Below are 23793 nucleotides of genomic sequence, written 5' to 3'. Positions count from 1 at the left end.
CCAGAAGACTTATTTTTCCAGCATTTCTTGATATCCTTCTTCTTCTTCGTCTTTTCCTTACTTCCATCTACTCATCCCACGCGCTCCGAACAATCTCCTTCATTCCTTTTTTTTAATAACCAACAATGATTCACATCCCATATGTCGCTGGAGGAGCTGTCCGTACGTGTCCCAATTGTGTGTTGCTGTCGCTGATCTACAGTATCCGTTAATTCAATACCCTCACTAACCCATGGTGTCCACAGTCCTAGGTGGTCTTTATAACCAGCTTTCTGGAACCCTTGTCTACGGTCCTCTCTTCGGGAAAGTCTGGGTTGATGCCATGAACAAGGTATGCAAGCATGTATAGGAAAAAAAAATCGGCAACATCCACGAAAGATCATCGAATTGATCTAGGACTGGATATCTCTTCACGTATTAACAAGCGCAAGGATAAACTGCTCTCCTTTCCATTAATCGACAACATAACAGGATAAGGGTAGCCCAGGCTGGAGGGACGTGAACTCCAAGGACGGCACGCCAATCCTAATGCTCAAGGAGTTCGTCATGAACTTGAGTAAGGTAAACGAAAGACCTTGGGAAGACGCTTGCATGATGTCATGACATCTCAACCATATCCAAACCTGACACAATTATTATTTATTTTTTTACGATATGCAGTCGTGGTTCACTGGGCTGCTTCTTAATCTGACGCAGGCTCGTACCATGTCCCAGGCTGCCCAGCTTGGCGCCTTCTTGTACTTTGGCGTTCTGGCTCCGACTATTATCTCGGAGACCGTGTGGGAGAAGCGACCTAATGATCTGCAAAAGTTCAAGCTGCTCTCTGGATTTAGCAGCACCGTGCTGCTGGCCTGTGTAATGCACTGGTGGGGTACCGCATAAGTGGATCTTGTCCTATCCGCATCCATAGTTCAAATATGAATCTCGAGTTGCGCATGAATTTGCCCGTATCCCAAAAACCCTTAGGAAAACCTATGCTGCTCTTCGGCAAAGGTTGTTAGCGGTATAAGTTTTGTTTGCCATTCAAAGGTTGCAGCACATGCGTTGTAAATAGCAATAATGACGATAATAAACCAGAATTGTACATTTGTTGCTTTCAAAGCAGCGCTATTGCACGTATAACAATCACGACAGGCATTTCTCGTTCAGCTATCACCGAATTAGGTTTGCGATGATCACGGCATATTTTATCTCAAAGGTAATGGAAATGAAAGTAAAATACTTATTTTAATGAATGAATGTGCAAGATATCAAGGGTATGCAAAAGGCATGCTACTGTGCAATGCTAGGACCCGAAGTAGACAGACCAGAGGCGCCAATCCCGGCCTTGGCAGCATGGCAACCAGTCAGTCGATGTGTCTCCAGATCCGACACCCTACATTCGCTATTGCAGTAGCGTACCTTTTTACAGACACAGAGCGGCATCAGGATGCGGGTTTGTCCGCAATAGCCGCACCTGACGGCTTTCTTTTGGTGGCCCGACATGGTCAGCATAGAGGATGCAGGGTGCTGAGGGGTCTTGGATCGCTGCTGTGCACGAGGATGGTGATGGTCATGGTGATGGGAATCGTTGGTCCCAGTAGTCATAGACGTATCTGAAGCGGGCTCGATCTTTGCTTTGAGCAAAAGACTTTGGCTGCGCTGCAGTTTGTGTGCAGACTTTATGTTGGCATCCGGCTTGGAAGGCGTGACATTTGCAGCTGTAGAGACGGATGGGCTCGAGCTGGAGCGGAAGAGGCTAGAGTTCCAAACGGCGGAGAAGCTGGACAGCGCTCCTGAGGGTCTATGTACCGTGATGGTACCAGAATCAGAACTAGAGACTGACGAAGAACTCGAAATGTCTGAATGACTTTGGATCGTTGAAGCCTCAGAGGAAGTATATGTGGATGAGGCGCAGGACATCGTCGTATGCCTGGCACTGGCTTTTGACGACAAGATAGACAGCGACGAGCCCTGTATGTTCTTGTTCCCACTTCCTGCACGATCATGAGATCGGTCGGGCCTAGTTTTGGCTCTCTCCTGGGCGTCGCTCTCCAATTTCTGGCACTTGTGTTTCTGAACCGTAGCCTGCTGCTGCAGTACATTCAGTGGTCTCTTTCCTGTTGATGCAATCTCGCTGCATACGCCATATGCTTGGGCACCGTAATGGTACTCGCCCTTTTGCTGATGAACCCATCCTAGCGTAAACATGATTCGTATCCGAATGGCGCGACACATGTCCTGATCCCGCTGTTGCTCGTTCAGAGGCAAGAGTGAAATTGCCAGGTTTAATGGACTGCACCTGATCCCAGCATTGATTTGTGCCTTTGATGATGGTGATGTACGGCTCTTCTGATGATGCCCTGCTGAATGACCGACAATCCTGGCTTCAGCGATCGGGCAATCCTCCTCTAGGCTAAAGTTCAAGAACGACAAGTCAACGCCTTGTGTCAACAAGAGGCCACCGGACAGGGTCGAATCGGCGTGGTGGGCCGCTCCTTCTGTCAGGGCTGAATCGAGGAAGGAATTTGATCTCGCAAGCTTTTGTTCCCGGACTCCGGTCTCTTTGTTCAACCCACGCTCGATCTTCCGAAGAATGCCGACGGCTGCTACCACTATGGGTTCATCCAACCCAAGAACTCCTTTCTGAACCATGAAACACAGCTTCTGAACAATATCTTCGATCTCAGTGGTGGCAAGACCAATCCTTCTTCCCTCCTCATCCTTTTCCTGCTCTTCGTCCTCATAGTCACTCTCGTCACAGTCGTCGTAATCGTCGCAACCGTCGCATCCTTCGCAATCATCTCCCTCGTCCTCGTCCTCCCTCTCCTCCGCGTCGTTCTTGGAGTCGCCCTGGTCCTGGTTATCCTGTCCCGTAAGATGTAAAGGGGTACGGTATTCGCTCTCAACGGACTGTGCAACTACTTTTGATGATCTAGAATGCTTGCTTGCATGCTTTCGAATGGGTATAGAGATCTCAGAAACATTGGTACGTCGCTGTACCTTACTGATTCTTCGGGGATGTGCAAAATACTCCTCGAGTTCGTCGTGTTCGTCTCGAGTGCTGGATCTCATCGACCCTCTATCGACGAGCCGAGAGTAGGACCACCGTCTGGCCGTCCAGATTCGAAGAGCATGGATCAGGATGTGTGTTGCCTTCGTGTCGCTTCGAATTAGGCCAGGAACACTTAAAGTTGAGGTGTAGAGAGCGTACAGGGAGGAGCAGGCGGGTATCGAGTTGTGACCCTCTGCAGCGAGTTTGTAGAGCGCCAGGGCTGGGACATATCGGTGTGAAATGTAATGGGACTGGGCTTGCAGGAGAATGTCGTGGAGTGTCTTTGGCGGCCGTTGATTGTCGTACAAAGCAACAGAGGTCGAGAGTGATGCTGAGAGAGCCGTTGGCGATTTCGCAAGCATACCGATCGAGGACGTTGAACGAGAGCGTTGTCGACCCATTTTCTTAGGGGATGTCGGCAAAGTTGAAAATGTGTCGAGCGCACGGAGAAGTTTGTTGGCGCTTTGGTTCGAGCAAAAGGTGCGAGGGATAGAGAAGAAGGGCTGAGAGTAAGCGTAGGAGAGAGTGGTGCTTGTGGTCGACTCTGCAATGAGGCTGGTCGATAGTTGCTCTGGAGCAGAACCGCGGAAGGAAGACGAGAGAAGTGACGAGGAGAGTGAGAAAATAGACGGATTGAGATTTGATGCAAGGGCAGAGATTTGTCGGGATCGCGATGGTTGAGGTTGAGGTTGAGGCTGGAGCTGGGGCGGAGAGGCAGCAGTGGGAGAAGAGGGGATGGAGAAGATGGCAGAGAGGGCTGGACGCTTGCGGGTATAATATTTCCGAGGCGGAGATGATAGAGAAAGAATAGGCCGAGAGGTGTAAGGTGGGGAAGAGGTCAAAGAAGAGGCCGAAGAAGAGGAAGAAGTAGGGGAGCAGGCGTATGAATAGACAGTGGAGGAAAGAGGGGAAACGAGGGATGTGGTGGATGGCGAAGAAGAAGAATAAGAAAGAGAAGATGAGGCGTAGGATGCAGCCGATGCTGAGGAAGAGAGCAATGGAGCAGGAGATAAGGTGTGCTCGGCCGTCCAAGAAGGAAAGACTGCTGAACGTGGGCAGAGCGGTATCCAACCATGGTCTCGATCGATTCGTTGTGACTGAATAGGGTTGCGATGGCTATCTTTGCAACTGCACCCGTAACTGTCACTGAGGCTACTAAAATCAACAAGGCAGTGACCCTGGCGAAAGTCCAGCTGTTGCTGTAATTGTTCCTGGCCATGTTGCAGTTCCTGGTCCTTCTGGTGCTGATGCTGAGATTGAAGCAGGCGGTGCTGATCAAGTGGAATCTCCATCAACTGAGCTGAATCTGGCGGCTGAGCTATATGATTGCCAAGATCCTATGCGCGATAATTGGACAGATAGATCAGATGGGAGGAATTGTACTGCATACAAGCATGAATGGTAAGTTTCTGAGCTGCATTGCATACGGTACAATAGACCAATATACCATCTGTATCAAGCATGCAACCAGACGGATCATCGGGCGAAACTGGCAAACGAGTTGCATCCATACTACGAAAAGGAGCAAAGCCAACAATGGGGCGCAAAGCGAACAGGCTCAAAAAGAGACATGCAATGGAAGAAAGAAACTCATGCCTTGGTATTGAAGTGAATGTATGAAGTAGAGATACACGCGGTGGAGTTCTGGAGACGAGCGAGCGTGCACACTGCTCATGGATAATTCCCATGAAGATTGACGGGCATTTGATTGGTGAGCAGTAGTTAGTCGCAGCACCATCTACCGACTATGGCATAATCCCTCCCCCCTTCCCCTCTCTCTCTTTCTCTCTCTCTTTCTCTCTCTCTTTCTTTCTCTCTCTCTCTCTCTTGTAAACAAGAAACAGCATGCCTCAGGCTCCGAGGAAGAAGAAGGGAGTGAAAGGCTATTATGATGTTTGCGGACTCAGCAGCGAAGAGAGCCCCTGCATTCGCACCTGAAAAGGGTCGCACAAACCGCAAGGGACAAATGTTGGTGAAAGAGTCATAGATCTCATCTGTTGATTGTCAGCGACCATAAAACCCAGCGGCCCTTCTTGCCAATGCTGCAACTGCTGCAAGTTTTCCTGGTACTCCTGCCCGCAAGGATATGCAGATTGACGTCGAGGATGAGAAGGAAGAAACCACGAGGACTTGAAGTCATTGCCTTGTTGGACATTGATGCCGCCGCGGTCACTGTCAACACCGAGTACCGCTGGAGTTATGTGTACCTTGTAGCACGGCATGGCTTTCTTTCCTGTCGAAATTAATCCTCGAAGTGTGCGTGTACAGCTCTGATCGCCTATTAAAAAAAATAAAATGAATCAGCAATTGACTGAATCCTGAAGTGTAAGCACATCCAGAAGCCCAGTGATCTACAAGATCAGATCAGATCTCTATATACATGTAATCTACTGCAGAGCCAGCCTTAGCTACCAGAGAGGTTAGTCATTAAATCCCACTTCCACCCATTTTATTCTTCTTCGAACAAGGGAATGAAGGACACAAAGCCAAGCTGCTTCCTTGTCTGTCGAACAATCACCAGTTGAGATATAAACCGTCTGCACAATAAGATTCCGGTTCTACCAGCCAATCCTTGGGGAACGTGGACAGACCCATTGGACGGCGTTGGCCAAAGTAGGATCAGGGAAGGAGAGTCGGATTCTAAAGCGATCGTCGCTTTTTGATCTGTCCGCATTTTCATAGCCAGACGAACAGACCGCTTACTGCCAATTACTCTGTGCGCCGTCCACGTTTTTTATTTCCGAGTGCGGAGGTTACGAGGACACACATACCTCAAGGACGGTTTCGATTCGACTGAAATAAAATAATTACTTGCAGTGTGGCCAGAATGAGGCGTGAGGTATGGGGTGTGTGTAAGCAAAGAAGGGATGCAGAATAATGAGGAATGCAACTCGCAGCTGAAATCGAAATGAGAAAGATGGAGGATCTGCCTGGTTCGGCTAGTCCTCTGGAAAGGAGCGAGACCAATAGACAAACAGACAGAGGGCGAGGCGGCGAGAAGGGGCGAGAACACTTGTGCATATTATTACTGGCGGTATTCTTGGCTGCTGTTTCGATGGCAAACAACCCCTTCTCATTCTTCCTGCGGATTGCAGACGGGAACTTCTTCTGTCTCTTATTTTCTCACTGTCCTCATACGAACAAGGAACGCACATTCATGCTCGCCCCTAGTCCTGTTGTCCCGATACTCCAATGCACACACGTCCGTTTCCTGCGCCGGTACCGCAACGCATGATCCCATCGAGCGGCATTCTTTCAATGCGGCATTTTCCATAGTCCAAGGCGCGTCACATGCGTGTATGGGGTCCATTCCTATACGCACTCCTTGCGTCTTTCTCCTCTTCTCTTTCCGGCGTTTCCTCTTCCTTCTATTACATGGCAGAGGTGCTATGAAAACACCTGCTTGCTGTCGCTGGTGGAACGGTGCTTGTAAAATAAGATCTATTTTCGTTCCTTAGTCAACCCTGGCAACGTAAGACCAGCAGAGATTTTTATTGGGGCTAAAGGGTGCAGGACCACTGCTGATCAAAAAAGCTATGCACGCGCTCAGACACGCCATGACGAACTAAGTAGGCATGCTGATAGGTCTAAATGTGCACGCGTCGCTGCCAGTATGGAGCGACCATGTCCGTCCAAATCGAGCCTACAGCATGGATCACATCTCAGCTTTTCTGCCATTGGCACACGCTCTTTACTTATGTATTAAACGCCCTCAAGGTCTATCTCTGGCCGTTTCTTGCCCGACGTTGTCTAGAGTATACCTGCTCGGTGCTGCATCAGGGACACACTACCGTCTTGAGAGACAATCGCTACAATTCTTTTTTTTCGAGTTGAAAGTAGGCTGTATTGCAAACAATATTGCAGCGTTTGCCAACTTCGGATAACTCGTCTGTATGAACTTCAACTTGGTATTTTAGATAAAAAGCGGTGCACATTACTGAGGCGGAGAAAGGCAATTGGTTTGGGTCCGATCCGGCCCTGAATCCCTTCTGCACATGTTTCCTCGGCCAGAGGTGATCAAGGCGGACTATCTATCGCTCCATCTTTCTATTGAAATTGCATAGTAAATATATAGAATACTTTGTCTTTATTACTTTCCTGAAGATTGCAAAGCGTTGCTCAAAGTACTGGGTTTGGAAGAATGCTGGAATGCTGCGCGGTACATCAGAGTGGCCAAGTTGAACGCCCATCCAGATGTAATTGTACCCAACAGGTCCCATCTCGTACACATTGTACGCCTTCTTCATGACCTGTAAGGTAGAAACTAACTCTTCCTCGGACCCTTGATATGTTCTGCTGAGCTGGCCTTGCAATTGCTTGGTCCAGACAGAGAGCCGATGCAAATTGACCGCGTCCTTAATTGTTTCGGTAGTGAGAGACGCCTCCCTAACGAGATGTTGATACAGGTGTCGCCGTGTTTACCCGAATACCTTGGAGAGATGACGAAGCTCTCTCCGATGATATTGTTTCTAAAAGGTTAACTGCGCGAGTCTACACTTGTTCGCGTGGTTATGATATAAGCAACAGAATGTAAGGAGACGTCTGATCCGTCTCTGAGGTAGTACTTGTCTCCTAGGCCTCTGCATGCGTGTAGAAATAGTTCCCAAAGTCGCGTCCCTTCGACAATAGCAGCTACATCCTATAGAGCTCTGCGTATACAGCAATTGTTTTTTTTTGCTTTTCATGGCCTCGTTTATGCCTACAACGGAAATACAAGACCGAGAGTCTGTGCTTTATCGTGTCTAATAACAACGTGTTGAATTTACTCCGTCACGCACCTGAATAAAGGTCGCGCTTCACCAATGATATCCTATGAGCATTCGGCCTTCATCACGCTCAGGATTCGTTGCGACGGACCATTCTTACATTATTTAGTGAGTATTAATCACTTCTAATAGAAAACAATACCATGTTGATGACTGATTCGACACACAAAGGCGATTTCCATTTCGTAAATATGCACAATATGAGCATGCTATATGAAACGTTCACCGACGGATAATTCTGAATTACTCTTCGAGTTCATGACCGAATGTGCGCACCTTGGAGCTCCAGGCTCTTAAACTTAAACCAAGCCTCAGCTTTGGATACCACTGCTATCGGCGATAATATAAACTGTAGAAAAGAACCTTTGTGCCATGATCAGATGCTGATATTTGAATGCAGTGCTAAAATGTAATGAACTAGAGTCTGCACTTGTTACCGTTAAGTTTCGTCGTGGTCATCTTCAAAATGCATCACCTCAAGATCGGCCTAAAACGCGCCTCTGCGTACAGACAATGGTTCTTTGATTAGTAAGCCATACATACGCAGAAGAAATGGAGAGGACGACGAGATACGAAGGCTGTAAGGTATGGCGCTCATATTCATTTCTTGCTGAACTATACTTTGAGGGCCATTTCGATATTAAAGACTTGTAAAATGCGATGCGCACAACGTGCAGTTATTGACAAGAGTACGGCATAAAGAGACCAAAGCATCGCGAACGAGGCAGAAATAGATGAAGACCAGGCTCCCAACGTACGGAGGACTCTCTTAAGATCGTGGACACACACGTGCAAAAAAAACTAGTGCATAGGTACTGCGTCCAAAACAAAGACAGCTTTAAGATATTTATTGTGGAAAAAATAGTAGCGATGGGATACGTTTCGGACCTTCTCACACGGCAGATTCAGAGGTACCGTTTGTAGGTTTTATGCGATAGTGAGGCGCTCTTATTTCAGGTCAGAACCCACGCTTAAGCTGTGATTCCTGTAACTATACGCTTTTTGCTCATTCGCGTTGTCCTCTTAATGGAAAAACAGCTATGACGCATTCCTCAACTTGGGCGCAGCATTAAAGATACTAAACACAGAACACAGGGGTCGCACAATTTGGGTCGTTTCTCGCCGTCTATGACTCCATGAGCAATGAACTATCGTTAGTATTCGCTGACGCCACATCGTACCACAAGCAAGTGCAATCGCCATTGTTATTCAGAAGCGGCTGACAGAGCTGGTAGATATGTCCTTGATTTATGTTCTTTATTGGAGCGCGCTAATATTATCAGGTCCAAGTGCCAACGCTCCTTTCCGTCTACATGCTCACAGAAACATTTATCCCGCCTCACCGTTCCTACTCCTGAAGCTCCTTTACATCACCATGGATCCAGAGATACGCCCCCCCGTCAATTGCGCCCAATTCAGCTCGGTTCTGCGTCATGTACCCTGTTCCTCAAGAAGTTCCTGTTTGCAGTGCTGTTTCCCCTAAAAATGGCCAACACGCTTCGCACTTCTTAGCCCTGTTCCTCGATCGCGTTTCCTAAACATACCCCTCAACCAGGTCCTTGACCTTCCTCCTCGCCAAGATAAGCGTCCGCGTCAAGGTCATGTAACTTAGTCGAAACTAATGTAATAATTCCTGCGGTGAATAAGAGACAATTACATGTACCCTATAGCGAGAAGATAGATTGCCCGTATTTCAGTCGTTCCGCTTGTGCGGTGGATCGGCGAAGGCTGCTGTGGTTTCAGGGACCCGGAAATATGATAGCACCCTGTCGAGGAAGATCAGGCAGTAGTCAGAGAAACCATTCGACACTTCGCCTTATGACGAAGGTGGGCTGATCCTTGCTGCATAGAACTGCCACTCACTCAAATGATCCTTGGCCCTCCCTGAGAAATTCCTGACCATGCATTTGCTCCGACTTGAAACATAGGCGAATGTGGACTCCAGTCGCTTTTTATTGAACCTTTGACGCTTCCTCGTGCCTTATTACTGCTAAATCCCCTCCGAGCGCTCATGAGAACATCGTCGTCTTAGCGACCCACAGATAAAAACAAAAACGACTCGTTAGGTTACTGAACAATAGGAGCAAAAAAAGAAGTCAATCCATAGTAACATTCGAGTAAAAGTCCATAGAAAATGAGATGGAATGATAAAAGGGTACGCCTTCCTACACGTATCTGAACCTTCGTAAAAGAGCTCATTTTTGGATCGCTGTGACGCCTGAACCCTAGCAACCTTTTCCGTCAGCCTACCGCTCGGCAGTGGTGCGCCTGCACGACAGCCGACCGATGAGTAAAATTTCAGGCACAGTGGATATGTAGAGGTAGAACGGATGTAAAAATGATTCTGCTCATACTTAGCCTTGTGCTTGGTATTTGCGAACGGGCCATCTTCCTCCACGTGATACCTGCTCATAGATAGGTCAAGTCTGGCCCAGTGTGTTCTGGGATGGGTCAGTTGTAAGAGACGGAATCGATTTCTTTGTCGGCAGCGTTGGGATCAAGAACGAAGGATTGCATGCGAGAGCTTTATTTCCGATCCTTTTTATTTTGTTCAGTACGTGTGCGTTCATACTTCGTTTCACTTTGTCTGCAGATTACCCATCAATCTTTTCTGTCTGTCGCTATCCCTGTCCATCGCTCATTACCCACTCTCATTCTCTCATTCTCATTCTCTCGTTCTCATTCTCTCGTTCTCATTCTCTCGTTCTCATTCTCTCGGTCTCTCATTGTTGCTACAGTACAGCACAACCATTGACGTCAATACCTCGACCCTAAAGGCTCCATATACTATTATATACTATTTTTCCTCTCGCCACCTGTTCACGCTTAACCAACCGTGGGACTCAGTTGTTCTGGGCCAAACCAGTGTTTCTGGTTGCCATACTCACTTTCACAGACCCTTTCAGAAGAAATTCTTCCGTAGCCAGCTATGGTGTGCTGCAGGTAAACTAACACTCGATTGTCCATCTTTAATATCGAATTCAGGCCGCCAGTACTGTTGTCTACTGACAGCAATACGACATATGAGATCATGCACTCCGCTGGACAAAAAAGGGATGGATATGCTTTTTGTATGAATGTGTTACAACTGTGTGTATGTTCGTGTAATGCATTAGTGCGGTCTTAATGAAGTGTGAAAAAGACAAACGTGGGATACCTTGTGATGCTGAGACAGACCGTTGCAACGGTCTGCAACACAAAAAGGGATACTGCGGATGGGATGGGATGGGACGGGATGGGAATAGGGCGAAGCAGCAACGAAAAAGAGCAGGTCAATTGTGGAGGAGACCCAGCCATGGGGATTAAGGAAAAGAGGAAAGGGACGAATGCCACTGCAACACCCTCTTTTGATGGCAATTGGTGATGATCATCAACCTTGAGCACCCAATCTTGAATGGTCAGATCATCATCCTTGATCAACCTTGATCAACGGGCTCTCACTCTCATGTGGACATGAAGGCTGTGGATGAGGATGAGACTCATCTCCGTTTTCCCTTTTCTTCCTCCGCCTCTTCATCATCATCTTGATCTTCATCCCACCTCACTCTCATTTCACTTCTACTCCCACCTTGGCTTCCCCCCCACTTCCTTCCTCTCTTTCTGTCCTTCGTTCTTCTCCTAGCTCTCCACCTCACTTGCCCATCTTTTGGTTTGTTACCCTGGTCCCTGAACCGTATATTAACCAACCATGTCCTCCATCTCCACCTCCTCGTCACCCGCCCCTGCTATCCCATCCTCCTCCGGAACCCGCTCTCGCGCCGCCTCCGTCTCGGCCTCGTCGATCCATGGTATCCCTCTCGACCCCAACGCGCCGGCCCTACCCCCCGTACCACTCGCTGGTGCCACCCATTCATCGTTCATTCCAACCAGATACGTCAAGCACGCCTCGCTCATCAACAACTGCTACCCTTCCCGTCCAGATGAGAAAGGACCAAAGTCAAGCGAACTCTCTTACCTGGTCTTTTATGCCACCTCCAAGCCAGCCAAGCTGACCAAGGTTGGCAATTTCATCGAGCGAAGAGTCGCCCGTGATTATCGCAAGAAGCGTCTTTCGTAAGTGAATGTTTATAAATATTACTCTGCATTTCTATCTCGATTTAATTTATTTTTGAGCATCGGCCGCAGTGACCAGTCGTATTATAACGGGCATATTTGAGAGCAGAGGAAAAAAAGTTTCCTTGCTTGTTAATTGGAACAGTACGAATCCAATAGGAGTTGCGAAAGTGCTGTAGTGAACGCGGAAATGGCAAGACGGAAAATTAATAGGATGTAGGAGAAACAATTGTGAGGGCACCCATATCCGTTACATCCAGCGCAATGTAGAGAAGTCTACCTCATTGATTTTGCCATGGCTGTGCAAAAATGCCACTCCCCACGAATCAAATGAGCTCTTTCGCACCGTTTTGTTCTCGTTGTGTTACGATAGGTGTCCGAGGCTGTGGCGACTAACTATATCCTGCCTCTGTTTTTATTGTCTGCTTTGCCATCTGTCCGTCCAGCGATGTACACTGCTCGCTCGAGATCATCCGGTCTCTGATACTCTCCAGCAAAGCTCATCTCAACATCTTTTCAAAGAATGTGGTTGTGATCCTGGACACGCTCCTGGTCGACATCTCGGATTTTGACATCGTACGACATTGCCAGGCCGTCTTTTCGTGCTTCTGCGCTGCACACGATGGCTCGACCTTGGGCGTGGATCTCGAGTTCAGAACTCTCTATGACCGCGTTGTTATAAGATTTGCTGACATTGCGACACGCAGAGGCGAAGAGAACAATCGGTAAAATTGTCTTTCTGTAAAAAAAAAAAAAAAACGGCGGGGCCATTGCAGTTTCATACTCACTACTGTTCATCTACATTTCTTTTAATTGAATCATGCAGTTATCGATTAGTTGCACTCGAGGCGATCCAAGGTGTTGTCTCTTCAACCGCCTTATACGCCTACGACCACAAAGCACAGCTTAGTCTAGTCCTGCCTTCGATTCTCGACTGTCTGCTCGATTCTACAGAAGGAATTCAGGTATGCTTGGATGATTCCGTAAGCCGGACCGCAGCCGCGTCTACTCGTCGATCGGTATCAATTCATGGCACGACTGATCCCGAGAAAGTGATAACAGACGACGATGTCACGGCTGATGCCCTCCAGTGTCTGCGCGCCTTGTTCAATACTCCCAACGGTGGCAATATCACAAGCGCCCTGGGTCCGACATTTTCTTACCTGGATGAACATGGCTGCTGGTGGCCCTCCAACTTGACGGTTGGGATCATCAAGTCGATCTTGAATGCCATCTCACCCCAGTTCCGTTACATGGTCGTGAACGAGGTCATTACTCGTGTTGACAGCGTGGATATGACTACACCAGACTTGACACTGCGACTCCAGAAGAAGGCTACCTTGATTTCAGCTTTGGAGGCCATTTTGTTCTCGCCTCTGACGCTCACTGGAATCCCTGTGCTGGAGATCCTAAACGCTCTCCTGGGGGGCCTCACAAAATCCCTGGCAAGATCTGCGCCCTTGAGCAAAGAAGGTGATTCCAGTCAGCTTCTCGTTCTCGAAACACTCATTCAAGACGGCTTGATTAGGAGTGTCGGTAAGGACATTATCCTCATGTTGGGCCAAAATTTCAATGGCAGCAAAAGGAAGGTCGCGTTCGCTAACCGTTGTTCCTCAACGACCAACAATATTGCTTGCTACTGAAATTTGTTAATTACTAGGTGGTCTTGCAACGCACATTTACTATACGAACCAAGTGCCTCATATCATCTCAAGTATCGTGAGCAAGTTGTCCTATAAGATTGACGCTGTCCCCCAGCCAGAGACCATTGACAGTGTTCCTACTGTGGACTATCGCAAAGCCCTCCTGAGATGTCTGACTGCTGCCATCAAAACAAGCAAGGATCATAACCGCCAAGAATCCAGCTTCCATTCATCAGAAATCTCCTCGGAACTGCTGACTCCTTGTCTTGGTCTGCTGCTGGACGAGAACGTGGAAGTCAGAGCGACATTTGCACAGGCATTGATCACATTCCTCACTACAGAGGATGAGGGCCACAGCCAGGAAACCACAATGGGATCACCCTTGCCTGCTATTTCAAGCGATCTTTATTTCAGAGCCGCCACGCATCAGACCTTGCACTCATACGCACGACTGTCCACAGCCACCCCGACAGATATGACAGCAATCTATGGCATTCTTAGGGCTTTATTCACGCATTTTCAGGATGATGAGTTTATGCGAGTTATTCCCGTCTTGTTCTCGCTGCAGGAATGGTGCTTGCAACAGGATGCCACCGAAGATGCAAACACAAAGAGTCAGGATACGGCTAACACGGTAGCGCGAAAGCGGGCTCTGGCGACAGTGATTGTGATCTATCTGCAAAAGGCTGTTTCCAGCTACGGCATGGCAGAGCCGCTCGAATATCTGGAAAATATCAAGAACTCCCGCGAGAGCGAGTCACAGTGGTACCCGATATACTACGAGAATCAAGAGTGCCTTACGCGGATGACTTGCCAACAGTGGGAGGCGCCTTCAGAACCATTCTATCCAGTGTTGACCCATCCTCTTGCGCGTGAGCACTTGGTGACCCTGCTGACGACTGTCTCTGATCGCTTCAGGGCTGGAGCTGACCGTTTCGGACTTTTGTACAACCCAGAGAGTCAGTCAACTCTGCTTGCGCAGAGTACCAACAACAACCGAGAATTTGGCAACACAGCGTTCCTTTCACCTCTAGGCATCAGTGGGAACCATGGTTCATTGGGCCACAAGTCTGCGCGAAGCATGGACAACCGGATCCGGGTTTCGCGTCATCTGGAGGACTGGGCCTTGCCAAAGATTGTACCGCCATCTTATGGACCCTCGAGCGATTTAACCCCTCCGGATGAATCAGCCGAGATCTCTGCAGAGTCGACTCAGATCAGCCGACGGGGAAGTTTTGCAGGGGACACGAGCGCAAGTACGCAGTCGCATAAGACGATCGGAGTGGACAATCTGAAGGCAGCGCTGAGTGCAGCTCATCTGGGAGTGGATTCCGGCGATACCAACAGCTCATTCGCAGGTAGCGAGTCTCGTGGGGTCTCTCCGGGAGCACAGCGGTTCTATCTCCTTGCGGGTACTGGATCCACTCTGCGGATGAAACAGCAGCAGAGTGCACTAGGTGGTTCGTCCGTGTCGGTTGCGTCCAATCTGGCGATATCTCGGCCCGAGCTAGCAGATCTCCTGAACACGATCCAGGTCGCTGTGTCTGCCAACGATGGCCACCACTCTTTGATGGCTCCGCCTTACTGAATGGTCCAGGAATTTTGTTTTTGTTTAATGCGGTAGTCGGCTTATAATTCTGATAAATAGTAGTAGCGACGAAACGCAAATTCTGAAGATAGTATTCATTTATTTGCCTATTAATGAGCAGTGAGATCCATTCCTTCACATTTCAGTATAAAATCATCAACCTTGCAGCGACTCGCCATTGCTCCTCTTGCTCTACCCTGTGACACACTCTTCGGGACGTTTACTATTGAATGACAATTGGACGAGGACAGCACGACTCGCATCGCATACGCGCTAATGGATCCAAATCCTCTTTTCTACCACTTTGGCAGAACATTTCCTTTTATCTTTCATTTGCCGCGTAGTTAAGGCGCATATCAGCAGCAGCACGCATCTCCTTAACAGAAATGCACGCGACGTGATATCCGCGCAATTCAAGGATCACAGCCGCATATGCAGTGCTATTAAACTGGGCTTGTGTAGCACGAAAGCGTCACGCTCTTCGGTGTTCTCCATCACCCCTGGCATCTTTCTACCTTCGTTCCATCCTTCCCATTCACTTTACATTTCCAATCCTCATCCGCATCTTTCACTTGCTTTCAGATTTTATCTTCGTACTTTATTTCGTTGTTGCTACAGTACTCTGCGTGCCTCCATCAGTCATTATGTCGCGCAGACTGTTTGCCAATTTTTCAAAGTATCGAAACGCGGTCGCCAAGGCTGCTAAGCACGAGGTACACAACCATGGAAAATGAAGAGTGCTTGGCCTGAATAGTACCCCTGAAAGGGAAGCGTCAGCTACATTCCAACCGTGCTCAATTGCTTCTATTTCCTTTCTTGAAGGACGCCTATACGGACTTGAAGACGTCTACGAATGCCTCGACCGACTCGAGCCAGCTAGTCAAAGTCAGCCAGTCCTGGATCGCATTTAAGCACGCCAGTGGAGGTAAATGACGAACGCAGCTGCAGATCGTAAACCCTTTTTGAGCGAAATGGTCTCGTATACTTACAACTCCGGGGGCGATTGCTTCAATGACAACTATCCTCACTTAGGATGTGTCGGGGTCCTGCCAGTAGAACCTATTGGACGTGTTGGACAGAGTGTTCATCAGCTGAGTGCGCACGGTACCGGTGTTGCCGACTGGGAATTTAGTCCATTTGATCCAAACATGCTGATTACCGGCTCAGAAAACGGCGAGGTACGGCACCAGCACATTTTGCAAGTTCAGTAGTTCAGGAGGATGTGAAAAGCTATGTGTCTGATGTTAGTCTTCTTTTTCTTTGCATTGGATTTGTATATGTCTACACTAGCTCAAAGTGTGGCATATATCCGTAGGCGATGACGGTGGAGTCAAGACCGATCTACAGCTCACAATCTCAACTGGCACAGGAAAACCAATTGAGGCTATTCTCCATCATCCCACGGCGCGGGGGGTAAGTAGCGCTGTTGCGAGCATAAGCCGGCCATTATCTTAGCTCATAGGGAGTAAGTCCTCTAACACTACTGAACAACGCTGTGGCTATTGCTGCCTATCGCGAACGATAGATCATTGCGACAGCTTCTCAGAGCGTCGTTCAGATTTGGGATATTACTGGCAAGGATCTAGGATCAACGCTTTCCTCTGCAACCTACACGTTAACACACCCCAACATCGTCTCCAGTTTCTCATGGAGGGCGGATGGCACGCTTTTAGCCACGACGTGCAAGGACACGCTGATTAGGGTGTTTGATCCTCGACAGCAGGAAACTCCTCTTCTGGTATGGTCTTTGACCCATAAAGGCATTCAATTTGATAATATCGACATCTACGAACATAAAATGACACAATCCACACACCTCAGTAATCACTATTGCCTCCTACGATTGCCTTGCTTATTTGTATAGACAGGTCAGGGTCATGCAGGAAACCGTCCTTCGCGCGTTGTCTGGCTTGGCGAGAAGGACCTTCTGTTTACCTTGGGTTTCAACAAGATGAGGGAGCGTGAGACCGCTGTATGGAACGCAAATGACCTCAACAAGCCCTTGGAACTCAAGCGGATGGACTCTTCTTCGAGTCTCATGGTCCCGCTCTACGACGAGGACACCTCTATTATGTTTATTCCCTCGAGAGGTGAATCCACTATACGCTGGATCGAAATCGCAGATCAGGCCCCATACATGACAGAGGGCACCGTTTTTCCTGTCCCAAATGCCGTTGCCGGCGCGGGTCTGGTGCCCAAACAACTTCTGAATGTAATGCAGACAGAGATTGTCCGCATCTTGACTGTGAGTGCCAACAGTCTCTGGCCCGTCAGTGTCAGCATTCCGCGAAGGGTAACTATATATTTATGTTGTTTCTCTTATGAATTCATTAGCCTTTGTCTTGATAGTCATTCTGACATTAACGACTGATGCTCACAACGCCTCGTAGAGCTATCTTGATTTCCATGCGGATCTCTATCCAGAGACGAAATCGACAACACCCAGCCTTGAAGCACCAGAATGGCTGCATGGGGAGAACAAACTCGTGCAAAGAGTGTCGTTAGACCCAGGGATGGCAGGGAAACCTGCATGGGCGCAGCAGGCAACCACACCGCTTTCCTCGAAGGCATATTCAGCACCAGGACCCACGCCCAGCCTTCAGCCCTCGAGAAAGGATCCTTTGGTCACTACACCAACACCAAAGCCAACAGTCGCTGTATCTTCAAGTGCATCCACGACTTCTTCGGCAGCTACGCCTGAGCAGTCTGTTGCACAGTCTGCCACGCTCACCCCTCAGGAAGTCGTCACCAATAAACTTGACTCCCTCACTGTCTCAATGGCGCCTACAAAGGAGGAACCATCAGCTCCCTTGTCCAGGACTGAAACACCAGTTACCTCTCTATCAAGAGCACGATTCTCGGCTTCTCCTGCTGCTATGCGACTCGCCACTCATCAGACTTCCAAGTTCCGCTTCCTGAGTTTCAAGCCATATCATATCAGCCAGCACTTTGAGAGCATCTCTGGATTGAGCATTAGCGCTGTCCCTGAGTGCAACCTAATCGAAGTAAGCGTTGAAAATGGTTTTTGGGCCCTTAATTAGCGCGGACCGAATTCATGGATCAAAGAGGCGCTTGATCGACCTTTTGAACGCGTGCGCTGAACTTTGTAAAACTAACGCTACACTTTGTTTACTCAATATCCATCGCTAACTAGGTCAATCACAAGTTTTTGGCACTACCGCTGCAAGGCACTGGAGGTCGGATCGGGATTCTGAGGGCTTCAGAGCCTGGTCGCGTAGGCAATAAGATCCCTTCGTTAGTTTGCTCTGGGGATCTGATGGGCTTCAAGTTCGATCCCTTCGACCCAAACTTGCTTGTGACGGCGTCTGAAGATTGCAAAATCAAGGGATGGGTTATTCCGGACGATGGACTTGACAAGGAAAACGACGTGACCAAGCCAGATTGGGTGCTTGGTGCCCCTACCATGGAAAAGATTACCCTGGTATTGTTCCACCCACTTGCGAAAGACGTTCTCCTGTCAGCTTCTACGGATCGCGGCGATCCCACCTTGAGGTTATGGAACCTGGAGGCCCAGAAGGAGATGATTGCTATCAAGGGCCACAGGGATGTGGTAGGATTTATGACTGAATTTTTTTGTACCTGTACTGGAGGAGATGTGAATCATAGATATTGACATTCTATTTCGTCGTGTACAAGATCTTCAGCTGTGCGTTTAACCATGATGGGACCAAGATCGTGTCTGTATGCAGAGACAAAAAGATCCGTGTCTTTGAGGCGTTGTCCGGCAAGCTGCTTCAGGAAGGCCCTGGCCACGACAGTCTTCGATCGAGTCGCGTGCTTTGGCTTGGTGAATCCAATGTAGTTGCTAGCGTGGGCTTTGGAAGGTAAGAGCCGATGGCCATCTATTCCTCGCATGTCGCGATCAACCTGTTGGGCCTGGCTCAAGGCGAAACTAATTCTCGTATGATGCATTGATAACTCTGCATTAATAGAGGCAGTCAGCGCGAGATTTTGTTGTTCAATGCGAATGACCTTGGCAGTGGTCCAATCGACAAGAAGTTGATGGACAATTCTCCTGGCGTACTTGTCCCTCACTACGATCCAGATACGTCCATTCTTGGTATCTCTGCGCGCGGTGACCGAGTAATGAAGCACTTTGAGATCGTCCTTAGTCCCAAAGATGAGAACACTAAAGGAAAAAGCATGTTTGTGGATGTCGCCAGTCTTGAACAAGGAACTTTGCAGCAGGATGTCACCTATCTGCCCAAGCGCTACTGCGATGTTCGGGAGGTGGAGCTGGCCAAAATGTACCGCTTGACCTACAATAGTGTCGAGGTTATCCGTGTATCGGTCCCCAGAAACAAGACCGAGTACTTTCAGGACGATCTGTTCCCGGATACTGTCGATTTCGAGACCGCGGCCATGGAAGCACAGGATTTCTTTGCAGGCACTGTTCCTCGAATGCTTCCAAAGATTTCTCTTTGTCCGGTCGACATGGAATCATGTAAGCGCAATTTTCATTCACCCTGGTATGATATGCGCGTAAGGCTCCATAAAAACACTACGAGGCTAACAATACTATATTCAAATAACTGTATTTTGAGATCAGTATCGCACCACATGGCAACGGCTCCAGCCGCACCCCAAACCAGCGGCAACTCGCTTGACAAGTTTATGCAGGGCAGGCAGCAGGCGGCAGATGATGAAAGGAAGCGGTTGGCGATGGAACGCATGTTTGAGACGGCCAAGGAGTCTAAGGCCGACCGGGATACCCTTGTTCCTGACACCGGCGTTGTCAGTGACGATGAGTGGGATGACTAGCCCCAGATATAGCAATAAAATCGCGCAAGCATATTTATTTATTAAGATAGATCGGCCTGGATGACTGTGCGGACTGGATAGTGGTCGCTGTATTCGTGATAGGCGACTGATTTGAGGATGTACTCGGGAGAGTGGACGAGGAGGCATGTCTGGACAGAGGATTTAACGGCTTTATGCTTCTTGTCAGTGAGGACAAAGTCAATGTATTCTGGTGAATCATTTGGATAATTGTAATGAGCAATGTCGTTCGTCTGCGTATCCCAAGTCCATGGGTGACCATCGTAGGTCGTGGGTTGGTTGGCGTTCAGACGCGTAAGCATCGAACTGAACTCTGCAGTGTCTCGCTTGATGTTAAAGTCGCCTGCCATGATAATTAACTCGTTGGCAGCGATGTTACGAGAATCGATGTACGACCGCCAGGCATCGAGTTGACTAGCACGACAACTCGCGGCTTCGCCGGACGAGCACGCAGAGTCATCGCTCTGCATGTGTGTACCAAAGACATGGACATTCGTACCGTTATAGTCCAGGACGACATAAGCGAAGCCCTTGTTGGAGAACCTGAAGAATGAGATGAATCATCGTCAGTCAGTGGTAGCGCAAATCATTTTATAGCACGAAGGAAGAGCAGCAAATGTGGAGAAACGTACCAGTCGGCTCCGCAGGCGCGCTTATAGATAAACTGGTTTTTCTGGGTCATAGGCCACTTGCTTAGGATGACAACACCGCCGTTCTCGGGCGCCGTGGTGGAGTATGAACCAGTGGTTGAGTCCCAACCACTTTTGGTTTGTCCGACCGTAGGAGTTTGGTAAGGATCTAATATGAGAATATGAGGCGAATAAAGAACGGAATTCTAGTAAGTTTTATGTGCCAGAGGGTGTTGCTACAGCACGCATTTTGTTTAAGCACTTACATTGCGAGCGAAGGCCGTCCCTGATGATTCCACAGGGGTCAGAATCAAAACATTCTTCAAGCACAATAACGTCGTGGCCCTTGACATAGTCCGAGTTGACGATCAGTTGCGCCCTGGTTCCTGAAAAAATTCACAGCAAGGGTTTAGAATGGATTAAGGTCATACGCACGATACCTTGTAAAGGAGTGACTCTTACTCTGTCCCCAATTAGGATAAAGCGTCTCGCTGAGGAAGTAGACGTTGTTGGTCAAGATGCTGAGGGTCGCGTTCTGTGCAGCCGCAGAAAGCGAGGGCATTAATGCGGTGGCAACTGCAGCCAAGGGGAAGAGAGATGCGATCTTCATGCTGGAAGAGAGAGATAGGCTGACGCTGAAGAGTAGGCTGGAAGGGTAGGGACAGGTGGGATATCGCTTCACTGAAGACTACTATTCATTCTGCCCCTTCGACCGCTCTTTTATAGAAACCCAGGACCAGGCAAGACGGCTGCTCGGGCGGCGCAAAGATTTTGCTTATAATCTTTTTGAATAACTCAAACGGCTGCAAGTAAGAGTAGGTGACACCAAAAAAGCAACCAAGCAAGAGACTCAATCATTTGTGCATGCGCGCAAAGCATTCGCGCTTATGGGTGCATAACAACGCATCAAGAGGCGTTTTCGATGAGGGACAAAGTTCAAACTTCAGATTCTTAGAGGGAGAGATGGCCAGCCAGGCTATCTAGTACAGATCAACTATACTACATAGCCTCACACGAACTATAGTCCGTATCGCCATCAATGGGAGCATAGATATATGTGTACCTGTATGTTCTTGGGAGTGGTCGTTTGTGTTAGCCCAGCGGATATTTCAACGGTTACTTAATGACTAAGTTGAAGTTATTAGCTGCTTGTTGTAGTTGACGATAATAATGCATGCGTCTTAAGAACTATTTACGTCGCGCACGCCTGGCGTTAAAGTCTGGAGGTGTGAAAAATAGCAGTGTTCACATGCAGTCGTACTATCTACCCTCTTCAAGCTATGAAACCTGAAGTGAGTGAAGGAGCGAGTAACGCGGCACTGGGCCAAATGAGCAGCTTCAGTATCGAAGATCCCTGTCATCCATTCAGGAGCCAGAGTTTATACAAAGTACCCTCCCCCATACACACATCTAAGAAGAAAGTGCCACTGCTGACACGCTGGGTTAAATTCGTTGGGACATACCAGGCGTCCCTGGAACGATCCCTTTGATTTGCATGCACTCATGTACATACATTAAAAAGGTATATGGACTGATGAGAAAATACAGCCGTGCTTGTAGACTGGACTGGACTGGACTGGACTCTTACGCACACTCTCTTTATCGTACATTCGCTTGTATTCTAACGTAATAAGAAGAAAAAGACGAGAACACGAGTCATTCGACTTTTAGTCGCACAAGCAAGGAGGGTGTAGAAAGTGAGGAAATGGGTTGGACGAGGCCTGGCCAATCGGACTTGGTCTTCATCCTTATGTCTGCCAATCGCAGTTCTTTGACGACTGTTGCGGAAGAAAGCACGAGAAGTAGTAGGCCCCTGCAGCAACCGAAGCAACCGGTCGAGTTCTTGGTGTGCCTGGCGACATCCAATGGTCAACGCGCGTGTGGAAAGAATTTCTCCAGACAGAAGTCTGAGTGGAGCACATTAAGGTTCGTTTGTTTATTGCTGGGCGCGGAATGTGGACATGTAAGCAGATCAAATGATGTGCCTCGGCGTGTGAGCACTTCAGAGGGACAGGGGGGCTGTTCGTCCGTTTGTCATACCATATCCAGTCCTTCCTTTCGTCTACTGCATCATTAATGCAACCAATGCCGTTAATAAGATATTTACCGAGTCTCTAGACCGTCGCCTCCTTACGGATCGAAAAAGCAAAATGAATGAGAATACAGAGAAAAACGCTGCAATTTGAACACGCCAGAACGTAGATACCATAGACGTGTTAATATGATACAAAGGCGGAGAACAACAGCTGCATCTTATTTTTATAGAGCGTATGGATGGTAATACAGCTAAGCATGGTCCAGCAGCCTCTCGATATCCTCGGCCAGACTGCTGGGGTTTGTCGCAGAGGAGTATCGCCCATAGACAACTCCGTCTTTGGAGACCAGGAACTTTTCAAAGTTCCACTTGATTCGCGTCAAGCCCAGAAGCCCAGCCTTCTGGGACTTCAGAAAGGTATAAACAGGATCTTCTTGACTGCCATTGACGTCGATCTTATCCATCAGTGGGAAGCTCACTCCGTAGTTTACTTGACAGAACGACTCGATCTCTGTGGTACAGGTGGCAGAGTGTACAGAAGTGAGGAAAGTAGACTGAAAGTCAGTAATTAGATAGATAGCGCTAGCATTATCTGGGAGGAAAAGAAGCCGTTAATTACCTTCCATTGTACCGGGTTCCTTGATGAGGGTAAGCACAAGAAAGCACGAACAGCAAGCGCATAGTTAGATAGGTGACTAACAAGTGGATATCCGAGTACACCGACTCTGGCGTCTGCCTCCAATATTACCTGCTTTCCAAACTGGTTGCACGGAAACCCAATGATAACAAGACCTCGGTCCTTGTACTTCTGGTAAAGTTCTTCCAGCTCCTTGTATTGTGAAGTGAAGCCGCACTTAGAGGCAACATTGACGACGAGGATAACTTTGCCAGTATAGTCTGACATATTCACTTCCTTGTGGCGCTTGTCCTTTGCTTGAAGATCGAAAAAGCTGGCTGGTGAAGGTGCTTTGTTCTCTGCTCCTGCACCGGCAGCAAACATGAAAACGGCAGAGGAAGTCGAAAAGGAGCGGAGAGCCCGCGATGCCAATACGCCATGTGTGAATCTCGGAGCGACAGCGACCCTCGTAGGAATCCGTGCGGCCACGATACTAGCCCTGGAGCGCGCGAGTCGAACAGCCAGGGAAGAGATAGATCGACACATTTTTGAGGAGTATTTTTTGGAGAAGTGATTCAGGTAGTATGTAGGCAGTAAGCATTTAAAAAAAAAAAAATGACGTCACCAAG

The 23793-nt window shown here is 48.4% G+C and overlaps 7 protein-coding genes across 7 annotated transcripts; 3 read left to right on the top strand and 4 right to left on the bottom strand.

Annotated features, from left to right (window-relative positions):
* Positions 1 to 56: 56 nt before the first annotated feature.
* BC939DRAFT_434786 (uncharacterized protein) lies at positions 57 to 1213 on the top strand. Its single transcript, XM_051553401.1, has 4 exons — positions 57 to 162; positions 246 to 331; positions 472 to 561; positions 661 to 1213. The coding sequence occupies exons 1-4, from the start codon at positions 126 to 128 to the stop codon at positions 880 to 882; spliced, it is 435 nt and encodes a 144-aa protein (XP_051417341.1). The 5' UTR covers positions 57 to 125; the 3' UTR covers positions 883 to 1213.
* A 24-nt stretch (positions 1214 to 1237) lies between these two features.
* BC939DRAFT_97712 (uncharacterized protein) lies at positions 1238 to 4860 on the bottom strand. The gene is made up of 2 exons (XM_051562037.1): positions 4482 to 4860; positions 1238 to 4371 (listed from the first exon to the last, which is right to left on the bottom strand). The coding sequence occupies exons 1-2, from the start codon at positions 4539 to 4541 to the stop codon at positions 1273 to 1275; spliced, it is 3159 nt and encodes a 1052-aa protein (XP_051417340.1). The 5' UTR covers positions 4542 to 4860; the 3' UTR covers positions 1238 to 1272.
* A 2191-nt stretch (positions 4861 to 7051) lies between these two features.
* BC939DRAFT_472453 (uncharacterized protein) lies at positions 7052 to 8433 on the bottom strand (the record flags this gene model as incomplete). Its single annotated transcript, XM_051558278.1, has 4 exons — positions 7052 to 7081; positions 7129 to 7420; positions 8048 to 8130; positions 8422 to 8433. 4 exons carry the CDS (start codon positions 8431 to 8433, stop codon positions 7052 to 7054), a joined length of 417 nt encoding a protein of 138 aa, XP_051417339.1.
* A 2061-nt stretch (positions 8434 to 10494) lies between these two features.
* Positions 10495 to 15254, top strand: BC939DRAFT_434775 (uncharacterized protein). The gene is made up of 5 exons (XM_051553400.1): positions 10495 to 10743; positions 11671 to 11853; positions 12300 to 12578; positions 12680 to 13389; positions 13514 to 15254. The coding sequence occupies exons 1-5, from the start codon at positions 10730 to 10732 to the stop codon at positions 15082 to 15084; spliced, it is 2757 nt and encodes a 918-aa protein (XP_051417338.1). The 5' UTR covers positions 10495 to 10729; the 3' UTR covers positions 15085 to 15254.
* A 474-nt stretch (positions 15255 to 15728) lies between these two features.
* BC939DRAFT_498288 (uncharacterized protein) lies at positions 15729 to 19866 on the top strand (the record flags this gene model as incomplete). Its single annotated transcript, XM_051559796.1, has 11 exons — positions 15729 to 15797; positions 15907 to 16009; positions 16117 to 16262; positions 16375 to 16497; positions 16610 to 16822; positions 16949 to 17377; positions 17475 to 18089; positions 18239 to 18655; positions 18742 to 18929; positions 19038 to 19549; positions 19655 to 19866. 11 exons carry the CDS (start codon positions 15729 to 15731, stop codon positions 19864 to 19866), a joined length of 3027 nt encoding a protein of 1008 aa, XP_051417337.1.
* Positions 19867 to 19907: 41 nt separating this feature from the next.
* Positions 19908 to 21123, bottom strand: BC939DRAFT_498287 (sphingomyelin phosphodiesterase; the record flags this gene model as incomplete). Its single annotated transcript, XM_051559795.1, has 4 exons — positions 19908 to 20427; positions 20517 to 20682; positions 20780 to 20899; positions 20976 to 21123. 4 exons carry the CDS (start codon positions 21121 to 21123, stop codon positions 19908 to 19910), a joined length of 954 nt encoding a protein of 317 aa, XP_051417336.1.
* Positions 21124 to 22799: 1676 nt separating this feature from the next.
* On the bottom strand, positions 22800 to 23548 carry BC939DRAFT_391302 (thioredoxin-like protein; the record flags this gene model as incomplete). Its single annotated transcript, XM_051551950.1, has 3 exons — positions 22800 to 23059; positions 23168 to 23186; positions 23297 to 23548. The coding sequence occupies 3 exons, from the start codon at positions 23546 to 23548 to the stop codon at positions 22800 to 22802; spliced, it is 531 nt and encodes a 176-aa protein (XP_051417335.1).
* Between the last annotated feature and the right edge of the window lie 245 nt (positions 23549 to 23793).

The sequence above is a fragment of the Gamsiella multidivaricata genome (genome assembly GCF_025024155.1).
Source record: "Gamsiella multidivaricata strain RSA 2152 chromosome Unknown BC939scaffold_2, whole genome shotgun sequence".
Lineage (NCBI taxonomy): Eukaryota > Fungi > Mortierellomycota > Mortierellomycetes > Mortierellales > Mortierellaceae > Gamsiella > Gamsiella multidivaricata.
Note: the sequence above shows the minus strand (reverse complement) of the source record. Positions and strands in the feature narration are given on the sequence as shown.

Excerpts from the sequence above, each read along its gene's own strand:
- BC939DRAFT_434786 (XM_051553401.1), top strand. The coding sequence starts at position 126 with ATGATTCACATCCCATATGTCGCTGGAGGAGCTGTCC. Across the intron at positions 332-471 it reads GGGTTGATGCCATGAACAAG|GATAAGGGTAGCCCAGGCTG; the intron begins GTATGCAAGCAT and ends ACAACATAACAG. Across the intron at positions 562-660 it reads TCGTCATGAACTTGAGTAAG|TCGTGGTTCACTGGGCTGCT; the intron begins GTAAACGAAAGA and ends TACGATATGCAG.
- BC939DRAFT_97712 (XM_051562037.1), bottom strand. The coding sequence starts at position 4,541 with ATGCAACTCGTTTGCCAGTTTCGCCCGATGATCCGTCTGGTTGCATGC. Across the intron at positions 4,372-4,481 it reads TTGCATGCTTGATACAGATG|GATCTTGGCAATCATATAGC; the intron begins GTATATTGGTCT and ends TATCGCGCATAG.
- BC939DRAFT_434775 (XM_051553400.1), top strand. Across the intron at positions 11,854-12,299 it reads TATCGCAAGAAGCGTCTTTC|CGATGTACACTGCTCGCTCG; the intron begins GTAAGTGAATGT and ends CTGTCCGTCCAG. Across the intron at positions 13,390-13,513 it reads CGGCTTGATTAGGAGTGTCG|GTGGTCTTGCAACGCACATT; the intron begins GTAAGGACATTA and ends GTTAATTACTAG.